At 39.0% G+C, this 25,173-nt stretch overlaps 1 protein-coding gene across 1 annotated transcript; it reads right to left on the reverse strand.

Annotated features, from left to right (window-relative positions):
* Window positions 1-6,944: 6,944 nt before the first annotated feature.
* Window positions 6,945-11,124, reverse strand: LOC110940300 (beta-amyrin 28-monooxygenase). Its single transcript, XM_022181847.2, has 3 exons — window positions 10,149-11,124; window positions 7,508-7,695; window positions 6,945-7,412 (listed from the first exon to the last, which is right to left on the reverse strand). Exons 1-3 carry the CDS (start codon window positions 11,092-11,094, stop codon window positions 7,107-7,109), a joined length of 1,440 nt encoding a protein of 479 aa, XP_022037539.2. The 5' UTR covers window positions 11,095-11,124; the 3' UTR covers window positions 6,945-7,106.
* Window positions 11,125-25,173: the final 14,049 nt, after the last annotated feature.

A 25,173-nucleotide genomic window follows, 5' to 3' on the forward strand; every position in this document is an offset into this window, starting at 1 on the left:
AGCAAACTTTACTCTACGAGGCTCAGGGCAATCATGCACCTCAAAGTCAGTTTCGAGCCTTTCGAACCAATGGAGGAGGCCTTCAACTCCCACAGTTCCACTGAAGGTACTAAGTTGGCAATCCTTGAGATTTTTGAAGGTGCAAGCAGGTGACTGAGCGTGTTGACCTCCTGCTTGTATGGCTGCAAGTGCCGTAGCAACTCGTTCGTTAATGAGAGCCGTCAACTGGGCTTGTGTCATGTTGATATGTCCGGCCATGATCTTAATAGCAAATGTAACGTAAGTGAGAGAGGTTCGTGAATAGTGCGATGACAGAAGAGTGTAAGCACACAAATGTTCTCAAGCAATAACAAGTAGTGAGCAATGTAATCTAAGCATACCACGAGCAAAGTTCTATGTAATTCTAGCATGTAGGCAATAAACATAAACCTTATTACCTAGGAGGTTGAGTCTTGCACGTGGAGCGAAGCATCGTTGTGGATCGTTGAGGGCACTGTTCTGGTTATAGTCTGGTTTTAATAAAAACGTGTTCCCATATTAAAACCAAGTTCTCTATAACCAATGGCTCTGATACCAATCTGTCACACCCCCAAAATCCACCTGCGGAGTATCACCGCTTGGGAGCGTGACTGACCAGGATCAAGCCACCAATCATATAGAACAATGTATAAAGTAAAAGTAAATGCAATTAAACCAAACCAATCCATATGAAAGGTGTTCCAAAACATAAGTATGTTATCACTGTTTAGCGGAAGCGTATAAATAAAACCCAACATAAATACGTATGTAATGTCATAAAGTGTTTAACAAACAATCACGATCCAAGCCCACAACGACCAGCTCCTCCCTGTGCAAGCTCTATGTATCTAACGACCTGCAAGGCATGCAGCAGAGAGTCAACAACTAGTTGAGCGAGTTCACAGTTTATAGTTCAGTAATTGTAATAGTAAAGTAAGCCTTGTGTTCGTTCATTAAGTCATGTATCGTATTAGTTCGTATCGCGGCCACCCGGCACATGTGCAAAGTTTAGTGTATAGTTCGCAGCCTTCCTAGGCATGTGTGCGAAGATTAGTGAAAGTTTCCAAGTATTCTAGACTAGGTATATTTGTATCGCGGCCACCCGGCACCTGTGCGAAGTTTTGTGTATAGTTCGCAGCCTTCCTAGGCATGTGTGCGAAGATTAGTCATATTATCGCATCCAACCCCGGCGTGTATGCGAAGATCAGTTCTAGTAGTATCACTAGTCTAGTAGTATCTTATCAATAACCTTCCTCACCTGAGGATCATATCACTAATTTCCATTATCTAGGTAAGTACAAGTAAATAATCAAATCCCATTCCCACCCTGGGAACCCCATGCCTTGGCTGTGTGAACTCACCTTGGTTTGCTCGGTATGTTATTGCTTCTAGGGTTAATTAGTTTTTAAGTCCGTTACACACGACCTAGGATACATTGCACATGATTCGATGTAACGATTACATTCAATTAGGGTTTACAAGTCCTTGATATACAAGCAATTGTGTTATGTGTGTTCATTGTGTACAGAATGATAAGAGGAGATTGTTCACACATACAGGAGCATACATTTGCATTCAGTAGCATACAATCATATACAGAATCATACAGTAAGCTTTAACACTGATGTTTGTCATAAGCATATATCATATGTGGTATTCTGACTAGTAGCATGCAAATCAGGGTCACAATCACGCTTAATTCACAAAGGTTGGACAATACAGCACAACAGAAGGTCAGACATCATATATCATAGTGTGACATTAGGACTTTCAGTCATACAGCCAGGGTAACATCATGTTTAAATCACATAGGTTGGACACAACAACACAAGCAAAAGATCAGACAACATTCCTGGACCAGAAACTCAGACCAAGGGGCCACTACAAAACCCTGACATGTCTCCCCCCTTAAAACTCGGACCCTGTGTCAATCCTTTACAAAATTCGGACAAGGGGAGGGGCATTCCTTACCTATAAACTCGGACAGGGGGTGGGGGTTAAAACTCGGACCAAGGGAACAAGGCATAAAACTCGGACTTACATGCTTCATGATAAAAGTTCGGACATCATACCCTCCTCTTTAAAATTCGGACTATCTACACTATTTTAAAGTTCGGACATGTGTGTTAATCAAACTCGGACATATCCCTTGTCATTCAGAAAAGTCGGACTAGCATTCATGGTGTAAAAGTCGGACCAAGTCTAATTTATAAGAGTCGGACTATAGGTTGTTATATAAAAGTCGGACTATATGCTATCATCTTTAAAAGTCTGACATCCACAAGCAATATAAAGTTCGGACAGGGCTGTATGATGTAAAACTCAGACAATGACATAACATTCACAAAACTCAGACAAACAATCAGTCATACGTTCATTGTATTGTAACAGTTACGTTTTCACGTTTTCACAACTAAGAAACCCTAATTTTATTGCATCTGTATAGTAGTAATCCAATTATCAAATCAATCATTCTACATATCATATATCCTAATCATCAGGCAATCGATTATACGACTAATCAACATCATTATCACAATAATCAGAACCAAATCAATAAACACAGAACATCATATGAAGAACTTAGGGTTTACAAGAATCAAGAATCAGTGACAACAAACAATCATTAACAATTACCTTGAATTGATTCAAAATAGATTGAAAGATCAAGATTGATGCAGAAGACTTGTGCTAGTGATGGAGATGATGATTGCCAGAGAAGATCAGAGAAGTGCAAGTACGTGTTTTGCTTTCTTGGGTGATGATTAGTGAAAGGGATTAGGGTTAAGAATGATTTAAGTTTTACTATTAGCACTAAGCACCCCTAAGGGTTATTTATCACAGTTTCATCACCACATTCCATTATTTGTCAAATCTTTCACAAGTAACATATAACCACGCACAATTACAATACACTTTATTGAATCAAAACGTATACAGTTTCATAGCAAACTAATTGTGCAAATAAATAGTTAAACAAACAATGAACGTGCAATAAATCCGAAAGTGGAATCTCGGAAACTCGAGTTGTCACATGCCGGTATAGCTTGTTAATGTCGGATGCGGACATATTAACTATCCACATTGGATCCAACATCCTGAAATTTTCTTGATCGCCATTAAAAACGATCACTGCCTCATGTGTGTCGGAATCATAACACCATAATCGCATTTCACCAAGAAAGTCTTGCCTCATTGGCATCAAGGGAATCTTGTCCACCACTTTCGCTGGCTCATAAACAAGCTTGTATCTGCCAGTGCTGGTTTGTATGACTTGTCCTTCCACCCAGACTTCTTGTTCAACTTAATCAGTCGCTCGAACTTGTAGGTCCCGAAATCGGAGGATCGATATCAACAACCTAATCCTTGTTTATAACAAACAATGTTACGGGTGCGGAATCCTTGTAACTATGCCAAATCAAACACAGTTATATATAAGAGCAAGGTTTAACCGATGATACACACTCTATTGATTAAACGGATGAGAACAAGATCAAACTGATACACACACAATTTGACAGAGTAACTTTAAGGGTATTCTCTCATCTCTGAGTTCTAAACTAACAGAGGGTGTCTATTTATAGCAGCCTGGGCCATAGTGTTCGACGAAACACAAAGTGGGCCGACGAAACACAAGGGTCCATATACTTGGCCTGAAGAAGCCCAAAGTCCGACGAAACAAATTTGTTTCGTCGCAGACCATGACGAAACACAGTGAAATGGGCAAGAGCCTGTTTCGTCGTCCCGTGTTCGACGAAACAACCTATTTCGTCGAAAGCTGCAATAGTTCAGTGGTTTGCTTCAAACAGACAGCAAACAACAGTTAACAAATAAACACCTACAAATGACAGAAATACCCTTTACATGCAACATGCATTGTTCATAGAGAATTACAAACCAAAAGGAGAAAAACAAGTCGGACATAAGCGGATAGGAGGATATCCGACTTGGTCGACGGCAAATACAGACTCGATAAACGATAAAAGACCGTACAAAATACATCGTAAATTACAAGACTAGTGACAGACACAAAAATGCATCAACAATATAAATGTTCATAACCCGAGTGTTGTTATTTATTTTTATAGTTAACTAGAAGATTCATCCGTGCGCCTTGCGCCGCGACCAACGAAATTGACATGTTGTTAATCAGATTCACATTTACAATGTGTTAAAGATGTTTTTGTCGGTTAAGTCTGTATTACTATCTTATACAAATAAGTAATTCACAAAATAAGCTCAATACAATTAATGGTATCATAATTACCACGTTACATGAGTTGTATCCATATAAATAAACTATCGTATTAAGTTCCCCGCGTTGCGGCGGGGGCGTAAAACCGTGACAAATAGCACCAATGCCACACTATAGCCAACGACCACCAACATTGAAGTTGCGGCGTCTTAACGTGGAAAAATTAGACCGACATATAAAACATAGAAAATAATAACTAACTTGATTTAGGACTCGCACGTTGTGACGAACTTATTAAACGGGAAAAAAATAGACGACGTAAACACGCTGAACCACACACATGGGTTACCCCATGTTAACTTGCAAAATTTAGAATGAAGCGTATAGCAAAACGTAAAATCGTTGAACCAAACACACACATTGTGCCGTGTTAAGTCGCAAAATTTAGATCTAAACGTAAAATGAAAAATTTTGCAATATATGAAAAACATAGGGGATCAAAGTTGAAAGTAAAAAGGTTGTTAGGTTAAATTGGAAAAACTAAAAACTTTTGGGTTAAAACTATAAAATCAAGTAGTTTTGGATTTAAAGTGAAACATCATTTAGAAAAAAACCAAAACATGGGGTACAACACCCAATGCCTCAACTTGTTGTAAATTTATATTATGTAAATATCAATGTACAATCACCTAGACTAACCATATAAACAACTAAAGCATAAAGCATCATTTAAGCAAAATCTATAACTCTTAGCTGCATACTTATGTTACAAAATAATATGTAAATAAACCACACGTGGCAGGCTAAGGAAAAAGTACAAACACAATACAAATGAAAATACAACAAAACAAAGAAAAAAAACCTCAATGACCAACAAATAAATAATACAAGAAAACCAAAAATACACCTAAAGCATAAAGTACAAATCAACCATGCACAAACATGTTACAAAATGATAATATATAATATATAATAATGAGAGTATTGTTATTATTTTGTTATTTATTTTTTATATAAAAAGACTCACTTTCCTGTAAGTTTTTACTTATATTATCTAGAGTTCTAAATTGATTTTTACTTATATATCGTATTACATGAAATGCAAATGTTTCTTACATGACCGCGAGCCTATGTATAAAACATATAAAATAATAACTAAGTCGATCTCTGACCCGCGCGTTACGGCAGACCTATCAAACGGGAAAAAATTGATGTGATGTGATGGGTTTGTCAAACAGGAAAAGTAAATGAAAAAATGTTGAGGCTCACACGCGCGTTGCGGCGTGTTAACTCGGAAAATTTAGAACGAAACGTTAAACGGAAAGTTTGTGAAAGATGAAAAGTATAAAGTATCAAAATTGAAAGTAAAAAGGTGTTGGGGTTAAATTGCAAAAGATAAAAAGCTTTGGATTAAAAGAAAAAAAATCAAAGAGATTAAATTGCAAAAGATGGACAATTTTAAACTAAAAGTGAAAAACCAAATTAACCAACGGTTTAAATTACTAAAGATTGAAATTTTAGACTTAAATTATCAAATATGAAAACTTTAGAGTTAGAAATGAAAATTTCAATTTTTTTTTTTTTTGAAAAACTCACAAATCCAAAAATACAACACCTTAAGCATAAACATGTTGTTTATTTATAAGGTTTTATAATATAATCATGAGGAATGACTACTCTTGTAATACTCTTTCATGGACCAATAACATGTAGACGTTAATAGAATATTGAGGAATGACTATTCTTGTAATCCTCTTCATGGACCATTAACATGTAGACGTTTGAAGGGAATCCCCGCAAATTCTGATGTCTGTTTATCTAAACCGAACCACACTGAGCAGAAAATTCAAACGTCGAGGTTAAATATGAGTTCCAAAACAATAGTAACTTCACAGGAAAAAAATTATAGCTCCACCACTACCACTGATAATGAGGTTATTGTCTCCCATGTGAAGGGTTTAACACCTAGCTAATAGATTCATATAGATTGATGATAAAATTTAGTTTATTTATTATTAGTTAGTTGTAGGATCCGTATAAGAATTTATACTTTATTTAATAGGTTATGTTTATCTGGTTTAGCTTTAATATTTATTTAAATAAGCGTTTGAGTCGGGATAGGTTTAGGACTGTGTCTTTAGGGGGGACGGGGCGCCCCCGTGATGGGTCTCCACCACGCGTGGAACAAAAAATAACACCGCCACCACCAATTTGAAAAGGCGTCAAAAATATCATGCGTTGTGTGTGTTTGTGTGATGAGATGTTTTTAAATGGAGATAAGTGTGTGGTGAGTGATGGACATTTCCACTAAAATCCACCACTAGTGATGGAATAAAGCTCGATGACGTGACAGAACATGATTAAATGTTATGAGTGATGAGTGAGTGGTGAGTGATGGGCGCCCCTATCCCCCTTATAAGTTATATAAGTAGGATTTTTTGTGTGTTGAACAAAAAGTTGTTCTTATTTCTGTTTTTGGGTCTGGTTTTCCAACACAATGGTAGTCGAAGTGGACAACGAAGGAAGAGATCCGCATGGACGGTCATTGGGAGGCCTCCTCCGTGGATGTTTTCTAATAAACTTATATTAGTTTTCATACTTAGATTTCCCTAGTTCATATCCTCCACCCCCTTTCCACCTGATTTTCATTTGTCCTAAAAAAAACACTGTAAATAAAACCTTCCAAGAACTAGAAGAATAATAGATACATTACAAGAATATGCAAGAGTGGTAACATCCCCACTCCTCATTCGCGACAATTACAAACCAAAATAGCAAACTGAGGAACAAACTGATTGCACAAGAATAACGGAGGTGACACATACATAGATACACACATCTCTAGTATACATTCCTGAAGGGGTAGCAATATTGTTTGATGTATGGTGAGATATCAACTTTTCGCTTTAATAGGATAAAGGCGGATTGGAAGTCCCATGGCGGGGATAGGCAACGGGTTCACAACAATTTGCTCATCTGGAATTAGTTTCTCCCATTTGAATTTTCTAACCAAATGATGCATGAACACCAGTATTTCTAACCGAGCAAACTCTTTTCCAGGGCACATACGAGGTCCTCCTCCAAATGGTACGAACGTATAAGGTGCTGGTCCTTTGCCATCAAATCTTGATGGATCAAACTTTTGCGGTTCATGAAAGTATTCAGGATTTTTGTGAGTTGAGAAGGAACTCCAGTACAACTGTAGTATCAAGTACTATTAGACAAAACTTTTGAACATATTTACAAATTATAATGGAGGCCTTCTTGACTCAGGCATGTGTTTGTGTGAATTACCTTCCAGCCCTTCGGAATAGAGTAACCATTGTATACGAAATCAGTAATGGCTTCTCTGAAAGTACCTTGGAGAGGTGGAGCTAATCTAAGAGCTTCACATGCCACATTCCATGAGTATTTCATCTTTGAAATATCGTTCCAATTCAAGAGTTCTTCTGATCCTTTAGATTTTGCTATTTCCATTTGTTCTATATCAGAAAAAACAACAACAAGGGTGAGGGGTATGGTTAATCACTCGAGGGTGATTTAGTGATTCTCTACCAAATAATTTTATGCCATGTCAACTCCCCATTTCACACTCAATCAAGGGGTATGGTTAAGCACTCTAGGGTGTTTAATTTATATATTTTTTGATTGGTTGTTCTCCCCTCTCTCCTCTCTCCTCTATCACTCTTCTCCACATCGGTGACCATACCCCGATTTCTCACCCTCTCTCCTACTCAAACACCCTAACTCAATCATGATGGTGTGGTCACCGATCGGTGACACCCACTCAATCACCCACTCCCCGCACATCATACCCCCACCCTAATAATAATACTACATGCACACTTCTAAATATTACGTTGTACAATGTTGGTGAAGGCGTGAAGCACAAAGATTCCGACTTAAGAAGGTAATCGTTTACTGAATACTAGTTTCTCTGTTTTTCTATTATGATTTGTAGTACTCAGTTGTTTTTTAACCCTTTTTTTAGAGAAAAGGGTACGCATGAATTAATATGCTTATGGGTTACCACTTGAAACTGCTTCACAAAGTCTATTCAAAACAACATATTTTTTATTTTAATATTGCGAGACCAAAAATTCGGTTTGAATACAATACTACTTTTAATCATGTTTTAATATTATAACATGCAAAAGGGCAAGCTTTTCAAAATAAACATCTGATCAGAAAAGTACACTAACATGAATACTTACATTCCAATTTCCAAAAAGATAACATATTTTCTATGCGCAAGCGTACTCCATGTGTAAATGTGCGACTCATGAAGATAACGTACTAGAGATTCGACACATGTACATACTTTTGGGCAAAATAAATTATTTTTAGTAACTTTGCGTGCGACTTGATCATGAAGAAATCAATGACTGTTGGCGGGACATACAAAGAAACCAAAGTCCCCAGTAGGTCGCACAAAGAAATCAAAGCCGCTAGCGAGCACACAAAGGATTATTTTTCCAAAAGGTCGTTTTCGCCAAAAGTAGATACGTTTCACACAACTAAGGTGTCCACAAGGAGTGTTTTTTTTTGCACCTAACACTATAAGAAAACAAGGCAATAGTGGCGACAGATGTTGCCAGTAAATGGGCTTATCTACGCCGCTAAAGGTTAGACGGTATTGCTCTTCATGTCGCCGCTATAGGTACCTGTCGCCGCTATTAACTTATGTGTGGCCGCTATTGCATTCGTTAAACCCCATCCGTTGGATGAGGATAACAAACGAGTGGCTAGGGTAAGGGCAATAGCGCAACATATTGAGTGTCGCTGCTAATAGTGTCGCCGCTATTGCTCATTACTCTTGTAGTGTAAATGGAGATCTGGGTAAGTTTTCGGACAAAATGTCAAATTTCATTTTGGTAGTGTAAAAGGTCAATGTATATTTTGGTGTATTTTTGTAGTCGTATGTTTATTTTGAGAATTTTCCAAGAAAAAAAAGGTTACGGGCGTCCGCGATCACAAATAGTTTATTTTTTGTTTAAATATTATATGTTACATATTTTTTATTTTAACTTACAACAAAGCCCGGCCACCAGGGTATAGCCATAGGCAAAAAGTCACCTATGCCCCTGATCGTACACAATGCTGGTGACCCGCTCAGTCACCAATTCTATGGGAAACCTACTGCTCAAAAGCTCACTGAGTCATAAGAGCATCTCCAATAAGGCACTATTTAGGTGTTTTTAGGGAGAGAGAAAGTGATGTGGAGGAGAGAGGGTGTGAGGTGGAGGAGAGAGGATGTGAAGATGTTTGTGAGGAAAAATGAGAAAAAATGGATGAGTGTGAGTTATGTGAGTGTAGTGAGGAGAGAGGAGAGAGAAGAGAGGAGAGAGAGAAAAAATGTGTTTGTGAGAGGGGCAAGTGAGAGAAAGAATATGATTGGTTGGGCATGTGCCAACTAGGCACCCTAAAGAATGAGAAAAAAATGCCCTTTATTGGAGATGCTCTAACCTCTAGTTCGCACATGACATTTTGTCATGAACAAGACTTAAATTGGTAACCTTCCCAAAAGAAAGTCATCTGAATACCACTAGCCTTTTTTTATTATACATTACATGCTATTAGAGAAAATGAAATTATATGTTAAATTAACACCGAATAGAAAAATAAAAAACTGTAAATTTAAAGTCTTTGGAGAAAATGTGTTTGGAGATGTCCACCATTATAAGGGGGAGTACCCAATTTATGAAATTCTTTGAAGATGGTACATTGGTACCCCATGTAATCATTCCATTTTATACCTACCGTGTTCTAAAAGTTTCTTGGTTTTGTCCTACATTGAGTCTATCGAGTTTTATCAACTCACCTTGATATTTTACCATAGGAGTGTTATATTTTCCAGAAACATTAAAAATACCGTAAGCACATATCATGTACATAAAACATATATGCAAGATATGTGTGTTATTCAACGTAATACCTTTGTAGACTCCCTGGTAAACCTCGGGCAACTCGGCAAGAAACTTGACAACGAATGCACATACCGAGCTTCCAGTGTCATGGCCGCCAATCAACAAGCTCAGTATCTTGTCCGCAATGTTGGTTTCTGTCATTTTTACCCCATCTTCGTTGGTAAACAAAAGCATGTATGACAATATGTCTTGTGTAGGTGAGGCTCTCTTCTCGGCTAAATCAATCTTTCTTTGCTTTATTATTGAAATGATTTCTTTTCTAATAAAGTTGGCCGCATTAATTCCTTTCCTTAAAGGTGTTCCAGGCAGGTCTATGGGAATTGAGAGAATCCCACGGGAAATACTTTCCAATGGGCCCGATAAGTACCGGACCTTTTCGGGTTCGTCAACACTAAGAAATATCTTACACGCAAGCCAGAAAGTTAGGTTCTTGGTGAGCTCACAGGTCACTATTTGCTCCTTGCCTTCCCAACCAGTTTTGAAATGTTTTTGTGTTACTAAGTCCATAACCGGAACATATCGTTGCAGGGCTTCAGGCTTGAAGAAGTTAGGAAGCAACTTTCTCATCTTGAGGCCTTCTGTTTTAGATATTTGGTTAGAAGGGAAGATTTTGTTCACCGAAGATGGCCACCAAGACTTCACAAGTTTGTTCTCATTCGAGAACAAGAATTTGTTACCTGCACACCCACAAAACACTGCAGCGTCTTCTAGCATGAGAGAGGTCCTAAAGACCTGAGGTGAGAACTTAGCCATGCGGTCGAATACGAACTTTTCAGGGTGGCCATTCCAGCCGGTTGCAAGGAACTCTAAACTTTCTCCGATTATGGGCCACCCTTTTTTACCAGGCGGGAGTTTTCCTTTTACAGCAGACTTAGACTTGTAGAACACCAAATGAAGTGAGAATGAGACCACAACAACAAAGAGAGATACCGTAGTGGCATACAAGATATCCATTGTTGAGTGCAAGCTACCTTGTCGATCACACGAGTTATTTTTTGAGTGCTTCATGAAAGAAAACTGGAGGAGTATATATAAGGAAAAAGTCATGATTGGAAGAACGCCAAAAGCTTTTGTTTCTTTTGTTTTTCATAATTGTTGAAATTATTTTAATCAAGAAATTTAGTAAATTTGCATTAGACGGTTAAATAATTGTCAAATAATAAGGTATAATGTAATCTGTCATTTAAATATGATAATATAGTTTGTGCTTGTAATGTGTATTTTGGTTTTAACGTGTTTTTCACAGGTTCCCTGCACAAAGTGCAGAACCGAAAATCTTTTTCTAACGATCTGAATATTGTGTAAACATTCCTGAGCAACCAAAATTCTATTACTTGACTCACTGTGAAACAATTGATAATTCGACAAAGTCGATAAAATAATGACTAGATTGACTATTTAAAAAATTATGATGATGCAACAAAATTCAAAATTTATCTCGAACTAAACCCAACCACCAATCCCGTTTGTGGGATTTGGGAATAACTGGTGCATTACATTAAGTTTTTAGTGCAAAATATATATGTTCATATACACAAGAAGTATAAATGAAAAAACCATAACATTATGAGAAACCAATAAAATATTTATGGATATTTTATTATATGCCACCCAAATATGAATAACTATCAGGTAACTCACGAAATATCGTTTAAGATGACTTGCCTAGCAAAACAAATGATTCATGTTTGCAATAATTGTTACATTTGTTATTTTGTATGGATTATTTTGAATTGATCCATTGTCGAGTGTGTGGTGAAAATCGTTACACGACAAATGGAAAGGTCCGTAATTTGCTCTTGACTTACATGTCGATTGCTCATTGACTCCAAATAATGTGTATGTGAAAAAAGATGTCCAAATTAACATATGACTTGGCATTACGATGGATAATCTGTTAGAAATAACCCGTAATGTGGCCTATAGATCATTTAACTTTACGAATATGACATAACCGGTCCCTAACAATTACTTCATGGAAATAATTGTGAATATTTATAAGCAAAGGGGCTTTTGTGATTTCCCTTTAGACGCTTTTAATATAGAGAATATAAAGAGTTTTGAGTTAATTATAAATGGATGATCATCTTATGATTTCGGGGATTCATTCATACTATAACAATACAAAACTCCTCAAGAACACCAACACAATATTCTCTCTAATGTGATCCATCAATACAAGACATAATAATAGGAATCATGGATTCTTCATTCTCATCTCAGATCTATGTTCCAACAAGTAAGTTTCACTGATTTAATGTCTAAAATCATATTCATGATAGGATAAACATTATTAGGGTTTTATGTTTTAGACCCATGTTTAAAGATATAATCAACATGTGGTATCAGAGTTTCTGTTTCTGTTGATTATATCACTTTAATCGTTAAAATCAACTCAAAGTATATGGAAATCGGTCATCTTGAATATATGCAATCATTAAAATGGTTTTGATGATCGATCAGTCAATCAATCAGTCATCAGTTTGTGTTTTGTTGAACTTGGATTTTCAAAAAAAAAAAGTCACAGGTGGATCAAATTCCATTTTGTTGATTTAAAGGATTAATGACCTTAAATTCCATTTGTCTTAAATATTGATTGGAAATGCTAACGACATTATTTAATTGATTCATGATGTGATGCAATGTAAATGCTAATGGAATTATTTAATTGATTCATAATGTGATGCGATGTAACACTATAATTTTCATTGTTAACATCACTCAATGTATCATACATAACTTTTCGTATGATCACTAAATTTTTGTATGCATAATTACTAAATTATATTCATGCATACAATTTTCAAGAATGTCACACTTATCAGACCAAGTGGGTTTAAATTGGTACTTTTCAATCTCCTCAAAAGTTGAGGATTCCTCAGATTTTTCCAAAACAAATTTCTTACCATTAGGATCTGTGACTTTTATTTCTTGACCAACTAAATTTGTGGGAATGATTTCAACTAAGCCAGATTCATTTACAGAAGTGTTTTCAGAAACTTGGTCATTTTTCCCAAACCCTATACCAAATTTCACATTGCTTTTGATCTGCTTTTCAAGCATCAACTCATAACTTTTACAGGATTCTACCTATTTTTCACAAGTGATTTAGGTATATTCAAGCTCCTTTTTGCAACTATGGTATTTTTCTACCATTGTTTGGAGTTGATCCTTGTTTATGCTTGATTCATGTTTCAGACTGCTGATTTCATTCTCTTTTCAAACAATTTTGATTTTAACTCTTTAAAAGTTTTCTCAAATTGTACTTCATCGTTTAAGATCTTGTTTCTAAGGTTTTAATTCACCTCTTTGATGTTAGCAAAAGCAATAATACATTTATCTGAACATAACTCTTTGAGGACTTGAGGTGATACCTTAACAACAACCATCATGGCACAATCACATTCTCCATCACAAACACTGGAATCCCATGGGTCTGACAGAGGTTCCAACATCTCTTCACCAACTTTTTCTTCTGAAACAGATGTTTCAGCATTCTCATATACCACATCAGATTTGGTCTCCACTTCCTCTGATTCAAGCCCTTCTTGTATTGTCTCTAGTCCCATAAAACAAAATTAATCAGGTTTCTTATCAGAATTAGCAACTAGAGTAAAGTTTTCATCAGTTAAATCCTCATGTAAGCTGCTCCAATCAATAAAGCCTTGTGTAAAGAAGCTCTGTTGACTGGTCTCTGCCTGAGCAGATGTTTGTGCTGCTTGTGGTGCAGGTTGCACTTGGACCTGAGGTGTTGGGGCTTGAACATATTGGATTTGAGGAATAGTGGTTTAGAGATACTGAACAAGAACAGTGTTTACAGGGTGTGCAAAGTGAGTAGTTCATTGCATGTGAGGTGCAGGGGTATATTGGGAATAATGAACAATGTTTTGAGTGTTTTGAGGTCTAGGACTTGGGTGTGTAATTATAGGACCACTAGTTTGGCTTCAACATTCTCTAGCAAAGTGACCAAGCCTATTACAATAATAACACTTTATCTTGATTTATCTAACCCAACTTTTTAAATTCCCATGCAACCCTGAAAATTTCCTGCCAGTTCTTTTGTAAAACTTGCTTGTTCTCACACTCAATAATGCAAGTTGACATAAAATGTCACACCCTCAAAAATACCCCAAGCGGAAACCACCGCGAGGCGTGTGACGCACCAGGATCTAGCCACCAATCACATTGAACCATAACATAGTATTTAATAAAAGTTTCCATTTATTTCATAAAGTAAATTCAAACACAATCCAAAACAAATAAGTTCAGCGGAAGCATAAGATAAGTAATTATTTCAAGTGTTTCAAAACAAGTGTTGCAATAATCTTTAAACTTGTATCCAAGAGCTACGACCAATGACCACTCCAGCACTCCTAGATAGCAAGTTCCAATCCATGTACCTAAGGACATGCAAGCATGCAGAAAAAGTGTATCAGACGCGCTGGTGAGTTCACAGTTTGTTTTGTCTGTTTAATACCAAGTAGTGACTCATGATATGTTGAGCTGTGTTATGTTGATAATAACTCGATACCGCAGATGCCCCTTTTTGCCCTTCTCCAATGCTCTATCAAACATTGGTCATGATTTAAAGTTATTAGTTCACGCCCGTCCTATCCAGGTACGTCGTGAGGGTGCCAAACCTAATAGCTCTCAACTAATAACCCCGTTGCCCTAAAAGCAACTAACCCGGTAGTATGATGGGACTTAAGTGATAGAGAGTGAGTGTATTATCCAACATTAACGTTTACTGAAAACCGTTGCATATCCCCTGCAAGGATATGCGCATGTGAAATCCACCTCACATCCCCTACAAGGATGTGGGTATTTGAAACCGCCTCATATCCCCTACAAGGATATGGGCTTACGAAAATCCATTTACAAGTTTTGACAGTGTGATTGTCCCCACCAGACTCATGGTTGTTTTGAGAGAAGTGAAGTCACCTTGGTTTGCTCGGTATGATTAGTTATTCGTTCACACTTAATCAATCAAAGCCTATAGTATACATGTATACATAATTAGTTTTCATTCGCTAAGTTCACGTATGAATTATAATCATGGTGTGCATTCAAGCAACATAGCAGTTATTCAAACTCATGAAATTCAACAATTCACATTTAGTTTCACAAGGGTATTTAACAGTTAAGTGTGCTACTCATGACACTGAACCATGTTTTCCTCAGTCAATATCTATATCCTTAACAGACCGTGATAAGGTTTCATTAACAAAATCCAACATTATTATACAAGTATTAATCACAGTTCTATTTGTCTTGTTTCCGACGAAAAATCCTCCCTTACGAAAGATCATGCTTGACGAAAGATTATCTTTCGTCGGGTCTAAGTTAACGACGAAAAACCATGTTCTTCGTCGGGAGACACGTCGACGAAACTTGGAGGTTCTTCGTCGGAACCAATCATGACGAAAATTCAATTCACTGGGAACAGTTATCAAACAGTTATCGTTCAGATTCATGCAACCCTAATCATGTTACCGAAAACCATAATCAATCCGATTGCCATCATTAACAATTTGACAGTTTCTATTCAGATCAAACCAAGATTATGCACCCTCATATCACCAACTAGATTACCCAGAAATCATGCACAATAGATAACATAATATACATGCTGCAAACAGAATCATTAGATCCATGTAGTGAATCATGAAGGAATACGAGACACCGAATTCTCCTTATGCGGGATCTAATCTATTTGATTAACAAAAAACATCCAAACCCTAATTAATCACAACATAAGATTACAGTTTCTAATAAAACCCTACATTCACAAAAGATCATCACAACAATTATCAATCAGTGTAAAGTGTGGTGGGATGCTAACCGATCGGTGGGGTGATCACGAAAGTGCAAGGAATCTTCGAAGGATCAGATGGGTGCTGCCGACAGTTCGTTGAGGGATAGGGAGCTAGGGTTTCGTTAAATATCACGTTATGTACAGTTATGCGGATACAAGGTTCTTATAACCAAGTCACGCTTGGGCCTCACTTGGGCCAAAGTCCCAACTCGGCGAATAACCCAGTTTGGCGAAAGATTGTTCTTCGTCAAGTGAAGATGAAGACGAAACATCAATGGGCGGCGAAACTACATTGCTCGTCGGGTTCGTCTTTCGTCGAGCCCACATGTACCACTTTCGTCGAGCACAAATTTTATTATAATAGGTTCTTATTTAAATGCCCAATCATTCACTCACCAGATAACTAACTAAAATTGAAATCATTATAAAATAATATGCGCGATACAATGTACAATGAAATGTAAAACAAGATTGTAAAACAGATGACGCGTAAAGGAAAGGTCTTGGAATCTCGGGTTGTCACATCATTCCCAACTTGAAAGAAATTTCGTCCTGAAATTTGATAAGTAGTCCAAAAGCGGCGAAGTGTCAGATCAGGATGCCTGTGGCTTTTCCCCAGGTGCCACATCATCCCCAACTTGAAGGGGAATTTCATCCCGAAATTCATTAGTTGCACCAGGTTTAGATTGCTTCTCTGGGAAAAGGTGAGGATACTTGAGCTTCATCAGATCCTCGCGTTCCCATGTGAACTCCGGTCCACGTCTTGAGTTCCAACGAACTCTCACGATCGGAATTCGGCTATGCTTACGAACCTTGACTTCTCGGTCCATAATTTCGATTGGTTCTTCAACAAACTGCAACTTGTCGTCAATTTTCAGCTCTTGAAATGGTACAAGAAGTGTCTCATCGGATAAACACTTCTTCAACTTTGAAACATGGAAAACATCATGGACGTTACCCAACTCAGCAGGTAACTCGAGCTTGTATACCACCTTACCGATTCGTTCCAGAATTTTGAATGGACTGACATAACACGGAATAAGCTTGCCGCGTTTCCCAAAACGTACCACATCCTTCCAGGGTGAGACCTTTAACATCACGCGATCGCCCACAACAAACTCCGAGGGTTTCCTACGCTAGTCAGTGTAGCTTTTCTGACGGTCACGCGCCGTCGCCATACGATTTCTGATTTGTACTATCTTCTCAGATGTTTCAAGCACAAGCTCCGGACCTGTGACTTGGCTGTCACCCACTTCAGCCCAGCCGAGAGGAGATCGACATTTCCGCCCGTACCAAGCCTCGAACGGGGCTGCCTGGATACTGGTATGGTAACTGTTATTGTAAGAAAACTCCACCAAGGGCAAATTTCTTTCCTAACCTTTACCAAAGTCGATAACACATACTCGCAGCATGTCTTCCAATGTCTAGATTATTCGCTCACTCTGACCATCCGTTTGAGGGTGATAGGCAGTGCTCATGTCGAGACGTGAGCCAAATGATTTGTGCATCGCTTGCCACAATTCAGATATGAAACGCGAGTCACGATCGGAGATAATGGAGGTTGCCACCCCGTGCCAGGAAACCACTTCCTTTAGATAGATACCAGCCAACTGCGAGAACTTGTCAGTTTCTTTGATTGCGAGGAAGTGCGCAGATTTCGTTAGACGGTCAATGATCACCCAGATGTTATCATTCCCGCTTTGAGTTCTAGGTAGCCCGGTGACAAAATCCATAGCGATCTGTTCCCATTTCGACATGGGTATCTCTGGTTGCTGTAGAATGCCTGAGGGTTTCTGATACTCCACTTTGACCTTTGAACAAGTCAAACATTTACTTACGTAAGTCGCGATGTGGGCCTTCATCTTCGGCCACCAGTACAAAACCTTGAGATCCTGATACATTTTATCAGAACCCGGATGAACAGAGTATCAAAATTTGTGCGCTTCGTCCATCACAAGCTCCCTAAGGTTACCAAACAAAGGAATCCATATACGCTCCATGAAGTAGAGAATACCATCCGATCTCTCAACAAGCCCTTTTTCCATGCCCCTTAAGTATTCTGCTTCAATGTTTCCCTCCTTCAACACTTCTGTTTGAGCAGAACGGATCTGATTAGGAAGGTTTGAGTGAATGGTGAGCTGTAAGACGCAAACACGTTTGGGTTTCGTTTCCTTTCGACTAAGGGCATCAGCTACAACGTTAGCCTTACCTGGATGGTACTTGATTGCGCAATCGTAGTCGTTTAAGAGTTCTACCCAGCGACGCTGTCGCATATTCAATTCCTTTGGGTCGAAAATATGCTGGAGGCTTTTGTGATTGGTATAAATAGTGCATTTAGTACCGTACAAGTAATGCCTCCAGATTTTGAGCGTAAACACCACGGCCCCAACTTTAAGTCGTGAGTCGTGTAATTCTTCTCATGGACCTTCAACTATCGAGAGGCGTAAGCTATAACTTTCTCACGTTGCATCAACATGCAACCGAGACCTTGAATAGAGGCGTCACAATACACTACAAAATCTTCGGTACCCTCAGGTAGAGACAGAATCGGTGAACTGCAGAGTTTCTGCTTCAGAAGCTAAAAAGCGTCTTCCTGTTTCATCCCCCAGGTATAAACTTCACCCTTCTGTGTCAGAGCAGTGAGAGGTTGAGCAATCTTTGAAAAACCCTCGATGAATCTTCGATAGTAACCAGCGAGACCAAGGAATTGTCGCACCTCCAAAGGATTCTTCGGTGCTGCCTAATTCCTGATAGAGTCGATTTTCGTGGTATCCACATATATTCCCAACTCGTTGACTATGTGACCAAGGAAGTGTACTTCTCGAATCCAGAAGTCATACTTAGAAAACTTCGCGTAAAGCTGCTCCCTCCTCAGAAGCTCTAAGATAAGACGCAAATGCCGTTCATGGTCCTCCTTGCTCTTAGAATAGATCAGAATGTCGCCGATAAACACGATGACAAAGTCGTCAAGATATGGTTTACATACGCGGTTCATGAGATCCATGAATACCGCAGGTGCGTTGGTTAACCCGAATGGCATGACCAGAAACTCGTAATGACCATAACGCATGCGAAAAGTTGTTTTTGGAACATCCTCCTCTCGGACTCTCATCTGGTGATAGCCCGGTCTTAGATCAATTTTCGAGTAGAAGCTCAACCCTTGCAACTGGTCGAACAGGTCGTCGATGCGAGGCAAAGGGTAACGATTTTTGATCGTCACCTTGTTGAGTTCTCGATAGTCTATGCACATGCGAAAGGACTCGTCCTTCTTCTTCACAAACAAAACTGGGGCTCCCTAAGGCGAAGAACTGGGTCGAATAAAGCCTTTATCCAACAGTTCTTGAAGTTGATTCGACAACTCTTGCAACTCCCCAGGTGCAAGACGATATGGTGCGCGAGCAATCGGAGCTGCTCCTGGTGTGAGATCAATGTGGAATTCCACCTGATAGTGTGGAGGTAAACCTGGAAGTTCTTCGGGAAAAACGTCAGGAAACTCCCGTACGACTTGTAAATCATCGATTTTCTTCTCTTTAGGCCGAGTATCAGTAACAAGCGCAAGAATAGCGGGGTAGCCCTTCCGTAAACATTTCTGGGCTTTCATGGATGCAATGATGTTGACAGTTGCACCGCTCCGATGTCCCTGGACAGATAATAATTCCCCGCTAGGGAGAGGTACACGCACGATCTTCTCCTTGCAAAGTATGTCTGTTCCGTGCTTGGACAACCAGTCCATTCCAATGACTATATAAAAACTACCAAGAGTGATGGGAAGAAGGTCAATGTCAAACACTTGACCTAGAAGATCGAGTTTACACCCTAAGAATACATGTGTGGCTTCTATCGACTTGCCATCAACTAATTCCACTACATGCTTGTTTACAAGAGGCGCAGGAGTCAACCCTAGCTGACGACTAAATCCCAAAGACACATAACTCCAGTCGGCACCAGAGTCGAATAACACAGAAGCAATAATACCATTAACAGATAACGTACCAGTCACGACATTGCCATCGTTCCTTGCATCGCCTGCCCCAATAGTGAACGCCCTACCGGGAGCGCCATTCCTAACGTTAATCCCATTGTTGTTGTTTCCCGCGTTGTTGTTGTTCTGGCGGTTACCCCCATTGTTATTGTTGGCATTCTGATTCAATTGCGGGCAATCCTTCTTGAAATGCCCTTCACTGCCACACTGGTAACATCTTCTTTGATTACCCCGATTCTGTTGGGGTTGTTGCCTCTGTTGCTGCTGTTGGGGCAGTTGCTGTTGTTGCTTGGGGTGTGGAGCTCTACAATCTTTCACCATGTGACCCATATTGGCACACCATTGACATGCTCGGCTACACTGACCATAGTGATGGAAACCACACTTATTGCACTTCGGTTATTTCCCTGCGTAACCGGAAGTCTGGCTGTGGCTTTGAGTCTGGTTGACAGAAGATGACTGGCTGAAACTTCGAGTGCTGTTATTGTCAAGCTTCTTTTCCGACTGGTTCGAGTTTGTTGCCTTATCTGAGTCATTCCACTTACCCATGTTATCAGTGGTGGTGGTAACTGTCGCAGAAGTAGTAGTAGTAGTAGCAATACGGGGTGGCAGCGAGCCACGCTCCACCTCCTGATCAGTAATCTTGTGAGCCAGTCTGATAATCCGGGGTAGGTCGTTGAGATTCGCTGCAGTGACTAATCCCTTGACTTGTGGTGCCAATCCCTTAATGTACAGTTCGATCCTGCGAGGTGGTGGTCGAGATAGGTTTGGACACACGTAGAGTTCGATCCTTTACGCGTCATCTGTTTTACAATCCTAGTTTACATTTCATTGTACGTTGTATCGCGTATATTATTTTATAATGATTTCAATTTAATTTAGTTATTTCGTGAGTGAATGATTGGGCATTTAAATAAGAACCTATTATAATAAAATTTGTGCTCGACGAAAGTGGTACATGTGGGCTTGACGAAAGATGAACCCGACGAACAATGGAGTTTTGTTGCCCATTGATGTTTCGTCGTCATCTTCATTTGACGAAGAACAGTCTTTCGCCAAACTGTGTTATTCGCCGAGTTGGGCCTTTGGCCCAAGTGAGGCCCAAGCGTGACTTGGTTATAAGAATCTTGTATCCGCATAACTGTACGTAACGTGATATTTAACGAAACCCTAGCTCCCTATCCCTCAACGAACTGTCGGCGGTACCCATCTGATCCTTCAAAGATTCCTTTCACTTTCGTGATCACCCCACCGATCGGTTAGCATCCTACCACACTTTACACTAATTGATAATTGTTGTGATGATCTTTTGTGAATGTAGGGTTTTATTAGAAACTGTAATCTTATGTTGTGATTAATTAGGGTTTGGATGTTTTGTGTTAATCAAATAGATTAGATCCTGCATAAGGAGAATTCGGTGTCTCGTATTCCTTCATGATTCACTACATGGATCTAATGATTCTGTTTGCAGCATGTATATTATGTTATCTATTGTGCATGATTTCTGGGTAATCTAGTTGGTGATATGAGGGTGCATAATCTTGGTTTGATCTGAAAAGAAACTGTCAAATTGTTAATGATGGCAATCGGATTGATTATGGTTTTCGGTAACATGATTAGGGTTGCATGAATCTGAACGATAACTGTTCCCAGTGAATTGAATTTTCGTCATGATGGTTCTGACGAAGAACCTCCAAGTTTCGTCGACGTGTCTCCCGACGAAGAACATGGTTTTTCGTCATTAACTTAGACCCGACGAAAGATAATCTTTCGTCAAGCGTGATCTTTCGTCAGGGAGGATTTTTCGTCGGAAACAAGACAAACAGAATTGTGATTTATACATGTATAATAATGTGGGATTTTGTCTATGAAACCTTATCACGGTCTGTTAAGGATATAGATATTGACTGAGGAAAACATGGTTCAGTATCATGAGTAGCACACTTAACTGTTAAATACCCTTGTGAAACTAAATGTGAATTGTGGAATTTCATGAGTTTGAATAACTGTTATGTTGCTTGAATGCACACCATGATTATAATTCATACGTGAACTTAGCGAATGAAAACTAATTATGTATACATGTATACTATAGGCTTTGATTGATTAAGTGTGAACGAATAACTAATCATACCGAGCAAACCAAGGTGAGTTCACTTCTCTCAAAACAAGCATGCGTCCGGTGGGGATAATCACACTGTCAAAACTTGTAAACGAATTTTTGTAAACCCATATCCTTATAGGGGATATGAGGCGGTTTTCAAATACCCACATCCTTGTAGGGGATGTGAGGCGGATTTCACATACGCATATCCTTGCAGGGGATATGCAAGGGTTTTCAGTAAACGTTAATGTTGGATAATACACTCACTCTCTAACACTTAAGTCCCATCATACTACCGAGTTAGTTGCTTGTACGGCAACAGGGTTATTAGTTGATATCGCTATTAGGTTTGGCACCCTCATGACGTACCTGGATAGGACGGGCGTGAACTAATAACTTTAAATCATGACCAATGTTTGATAGAGTATTGGAGAAGGGTAACAAGGGCCGTCTGCGGTATCGAGTTATTATCAACATAACACAGCTCAACATATCATGAGTCACTGCTTGGTATTAAATGGACAAAACAAACTGTGAACTCACCAGCGTGTCTGATACACTTTTTCTGCATGCTTGCAGGTCCTTAGGTACATGGATTGGAACTTGCTATCTGGGAGTGCTGGAGTGGTCATGGGTCGTAGCTCTTGGATACAAGTTTAAAGATTATTGCACATTTGTTTTGAAACACTTGAAATAATTACTTATCTTATGCTTCCGCTGAACGTATTTGTTTTGGATTGTGTTTGAATTTACTTTATGAAATAAATGGAAGCTTTTATTAAATACTATGTTATGGTTCAATGTGATTGGTGGCTTGATCCTGGTGCGTCACACGCCTCGCGGGGGTTTCCGCTTGGGGTATTTTTGGGGGTGTGACAATTTGGTATCAGAGCCACTGGTTATAGTGAACTAGGTTTTAAAACGTTTTCATTAAACCAGACTATAACCAAACAGTATCGAAAACGACCATGACACTCAGCTCCAGATTGCAAGGTTCGTCCTATGTTTACTTTATGCATTACTTGTTTAGTAATCACGCACTCACGACCTGCATGAAACTACATACTGGATACCATGATGTGATTACCTATGCTGCATGTTTTAGTGAAGTTCGATAGTGTGACACTACTCTTCGACTTTTATGATTATTAATCCTGTAATGCCTTTCGTCTTGCTATTTGAATGTGGGGGAAACTTTTAGTGCAAGTTAAGAGGCACTGAGATAAGCATGCAAATTGTCTTATTATTATGGGTGCACACATAATAATAACGTGAGGTCATGTGAGTTCCAGTGAGGCTTAATGAGTGTGAGAAGGGTTCCGCCCTGTTGTTGGTGTAAACTTTGTAGTTTGTAGATGTCAACGTGAGGTTTGACTCCTACCTTATCTCGATTCTTAAACTTGTTCCCTCTTCTTATATAGAATCATGAGTGGACGAGGCCATGGACATGGACACATTGCAATGACTCAGGCTGAGTTGACAAATCTGATTAACACCCGTGTGGCTGAGGCTTTGGCAGCCTATCAAGCTGGTACGATATGTGCCAATTATTCACTATTCTTGTGTCGCGTACCCAATTCTTACTCGTGTACTGTAATTTCTTTCGTCCTTAAGTCTCCAAGCGAATTAAAACCAGAACAATCTACCTGTGTGTACGTTCAAAACGTTCATGGATTGCAAGCCCCAAACTTTTAGTGGAGCTGAAGGTCCCGTGGGACTGCTCTGATGGTTCGAGAAGGCCGAATCCGTTTTTGCTATGTGTAACTGTCCAGAGGGGGACATGGTGAAGTTTGCTTCTGGCACCTTAGAGGACGGTGCTTTGACTTGGTGGAATGCTCAGGTGCAGATGTTGGGCGTCGAGATGGCAAACACGACCACTTGGGATGATTTCAAAGAGCTGATTCGGGAAGAGTACTGCCCTCGGGATGAAATTCAAAAGTTAGAAAACGAATACTATGTTATGGTTCAATGTGATTGGTGGCTAGATCCTGGTGCGTCACACGCCTCGCGGGGGTTTGAGCTTGGGGTATTTTTGGGGGCGTGACATAAAATGTCCATTTCTTCCAGATCTGTGGGGTCAAAATGTTGAAGATCATTTAATCAAAGAACAAGTTGTCAGAAACTTGGTTTTCCCTAGTTTCCGAAAAAGCATAATTGGGTGAGTAAGAATCAGAGTTGAATGCTCCACCATATGTTATGTCAATTAAGTGATCATAACTCTGATCCTTACTACCACCAGAAGTTTCATCCTGATCAAAAAGTGTTGTGCTACCAAAAACATAATCATCAGCCACTTTTCCTGACTCTTGTAGCTTCTTTTTCTGGTTAAGCTCTCTCTCATAAGTGAGGAGCCTACCATGAAGCTGAGTCAAACTCGTCTCCTTAAAACCAACAGAGTTTCTGGTTACAAAGGCTATAGTGTCCCATTTTTCTGCTAGTGATCTAAGAAATCTACTATTTAAAGTTAAATTAACATACTCAACGTTCACCAGTTTTAACTCACTAATCAGACAACTAAACCTCTTAAATTGTTGGGTTAATGACTCTCCTTTGACATGACAAAATGTTTCATATTGTTGGTTAAAAACCTCTCTATTGTTCTCAATCACCTCCTCTATACCACCGAATTGCTCTTTCAGTGCATTCCATAACTCCTTAGCATTGTTATAATGTAACAGGCAAGAATAGATATCATTTGGTAGTGCCGTAGCAACGATGCTAAATACTTTGGCATCTACATCAATTTTTTGAAAATCCTGCTTGACTTATTTTCAGATTTTTTAGGTACTTGGACCTTGAGATCTTCAGCACTCGACACCAGTGGAACATGTGGTCCGAAGATAACCGATTTCCAGCATCTGGTGTTTTGTTGTGTAAGTACATGACCCACCCGACGTTGCCAGATATTATACTCCGATATGACAAGCATCGACGGTTTATAAAAGGTACCCGTGTTGTGCTGATCTTGTGAGTTTTGAGACATTTTGATTGTTTTACAAAGTTTTTGTTTAAACTACTCTGAACGTGAATAAACTTTTTACTTTTTTTTCAATTCCTACGAACAAACAATATCAGTGGAATGAGCTGATCTTTTATATCAAATTGATTGCTAAATCTAATTTGATTCACCAA

The sequence above is a fragment of the Helianthus annuus genome, chromosome 5, assembly GCF_002127325.2.
Source record: "Helianthus annuus cultivar XRQ/B chromosome 5, HanXRQr2.0-SUNRISE, whole genome shotgun sequence".
Classification (NCBI taxonomy): domain Eukaryota; kingdom Viridiplantae; phylum Streptophyta; class Magnoliopsida; order Asterales; family Asteraceae; genus Helianthus; species Helianthus annuus.

Bases quoted from the DNA above. Each gene is read 5' to 3' on its own strand.
- LOC110940300 (XM_022181847.2), bottom strand. From the start codon at position 11,094: ATGGATATCTTGTATGCCACTACGGTATCTCTCTTTGTTGTTGTGGTC. The intron at 7,696-10,148 runs GTATTACGTTGA...TTTCTGATATAG, and splicing joins TTACCAGGGAGTCTACAAAG to AACAAATGGAAATAGCAAAA. The intron at 7,413-7,507 runs GTAATTCACACA...TTGATACTACAG, and splicing joins CTATTCCGAAGGGCTGGAAG to TTGTACTGGAGTTCCTTCTC.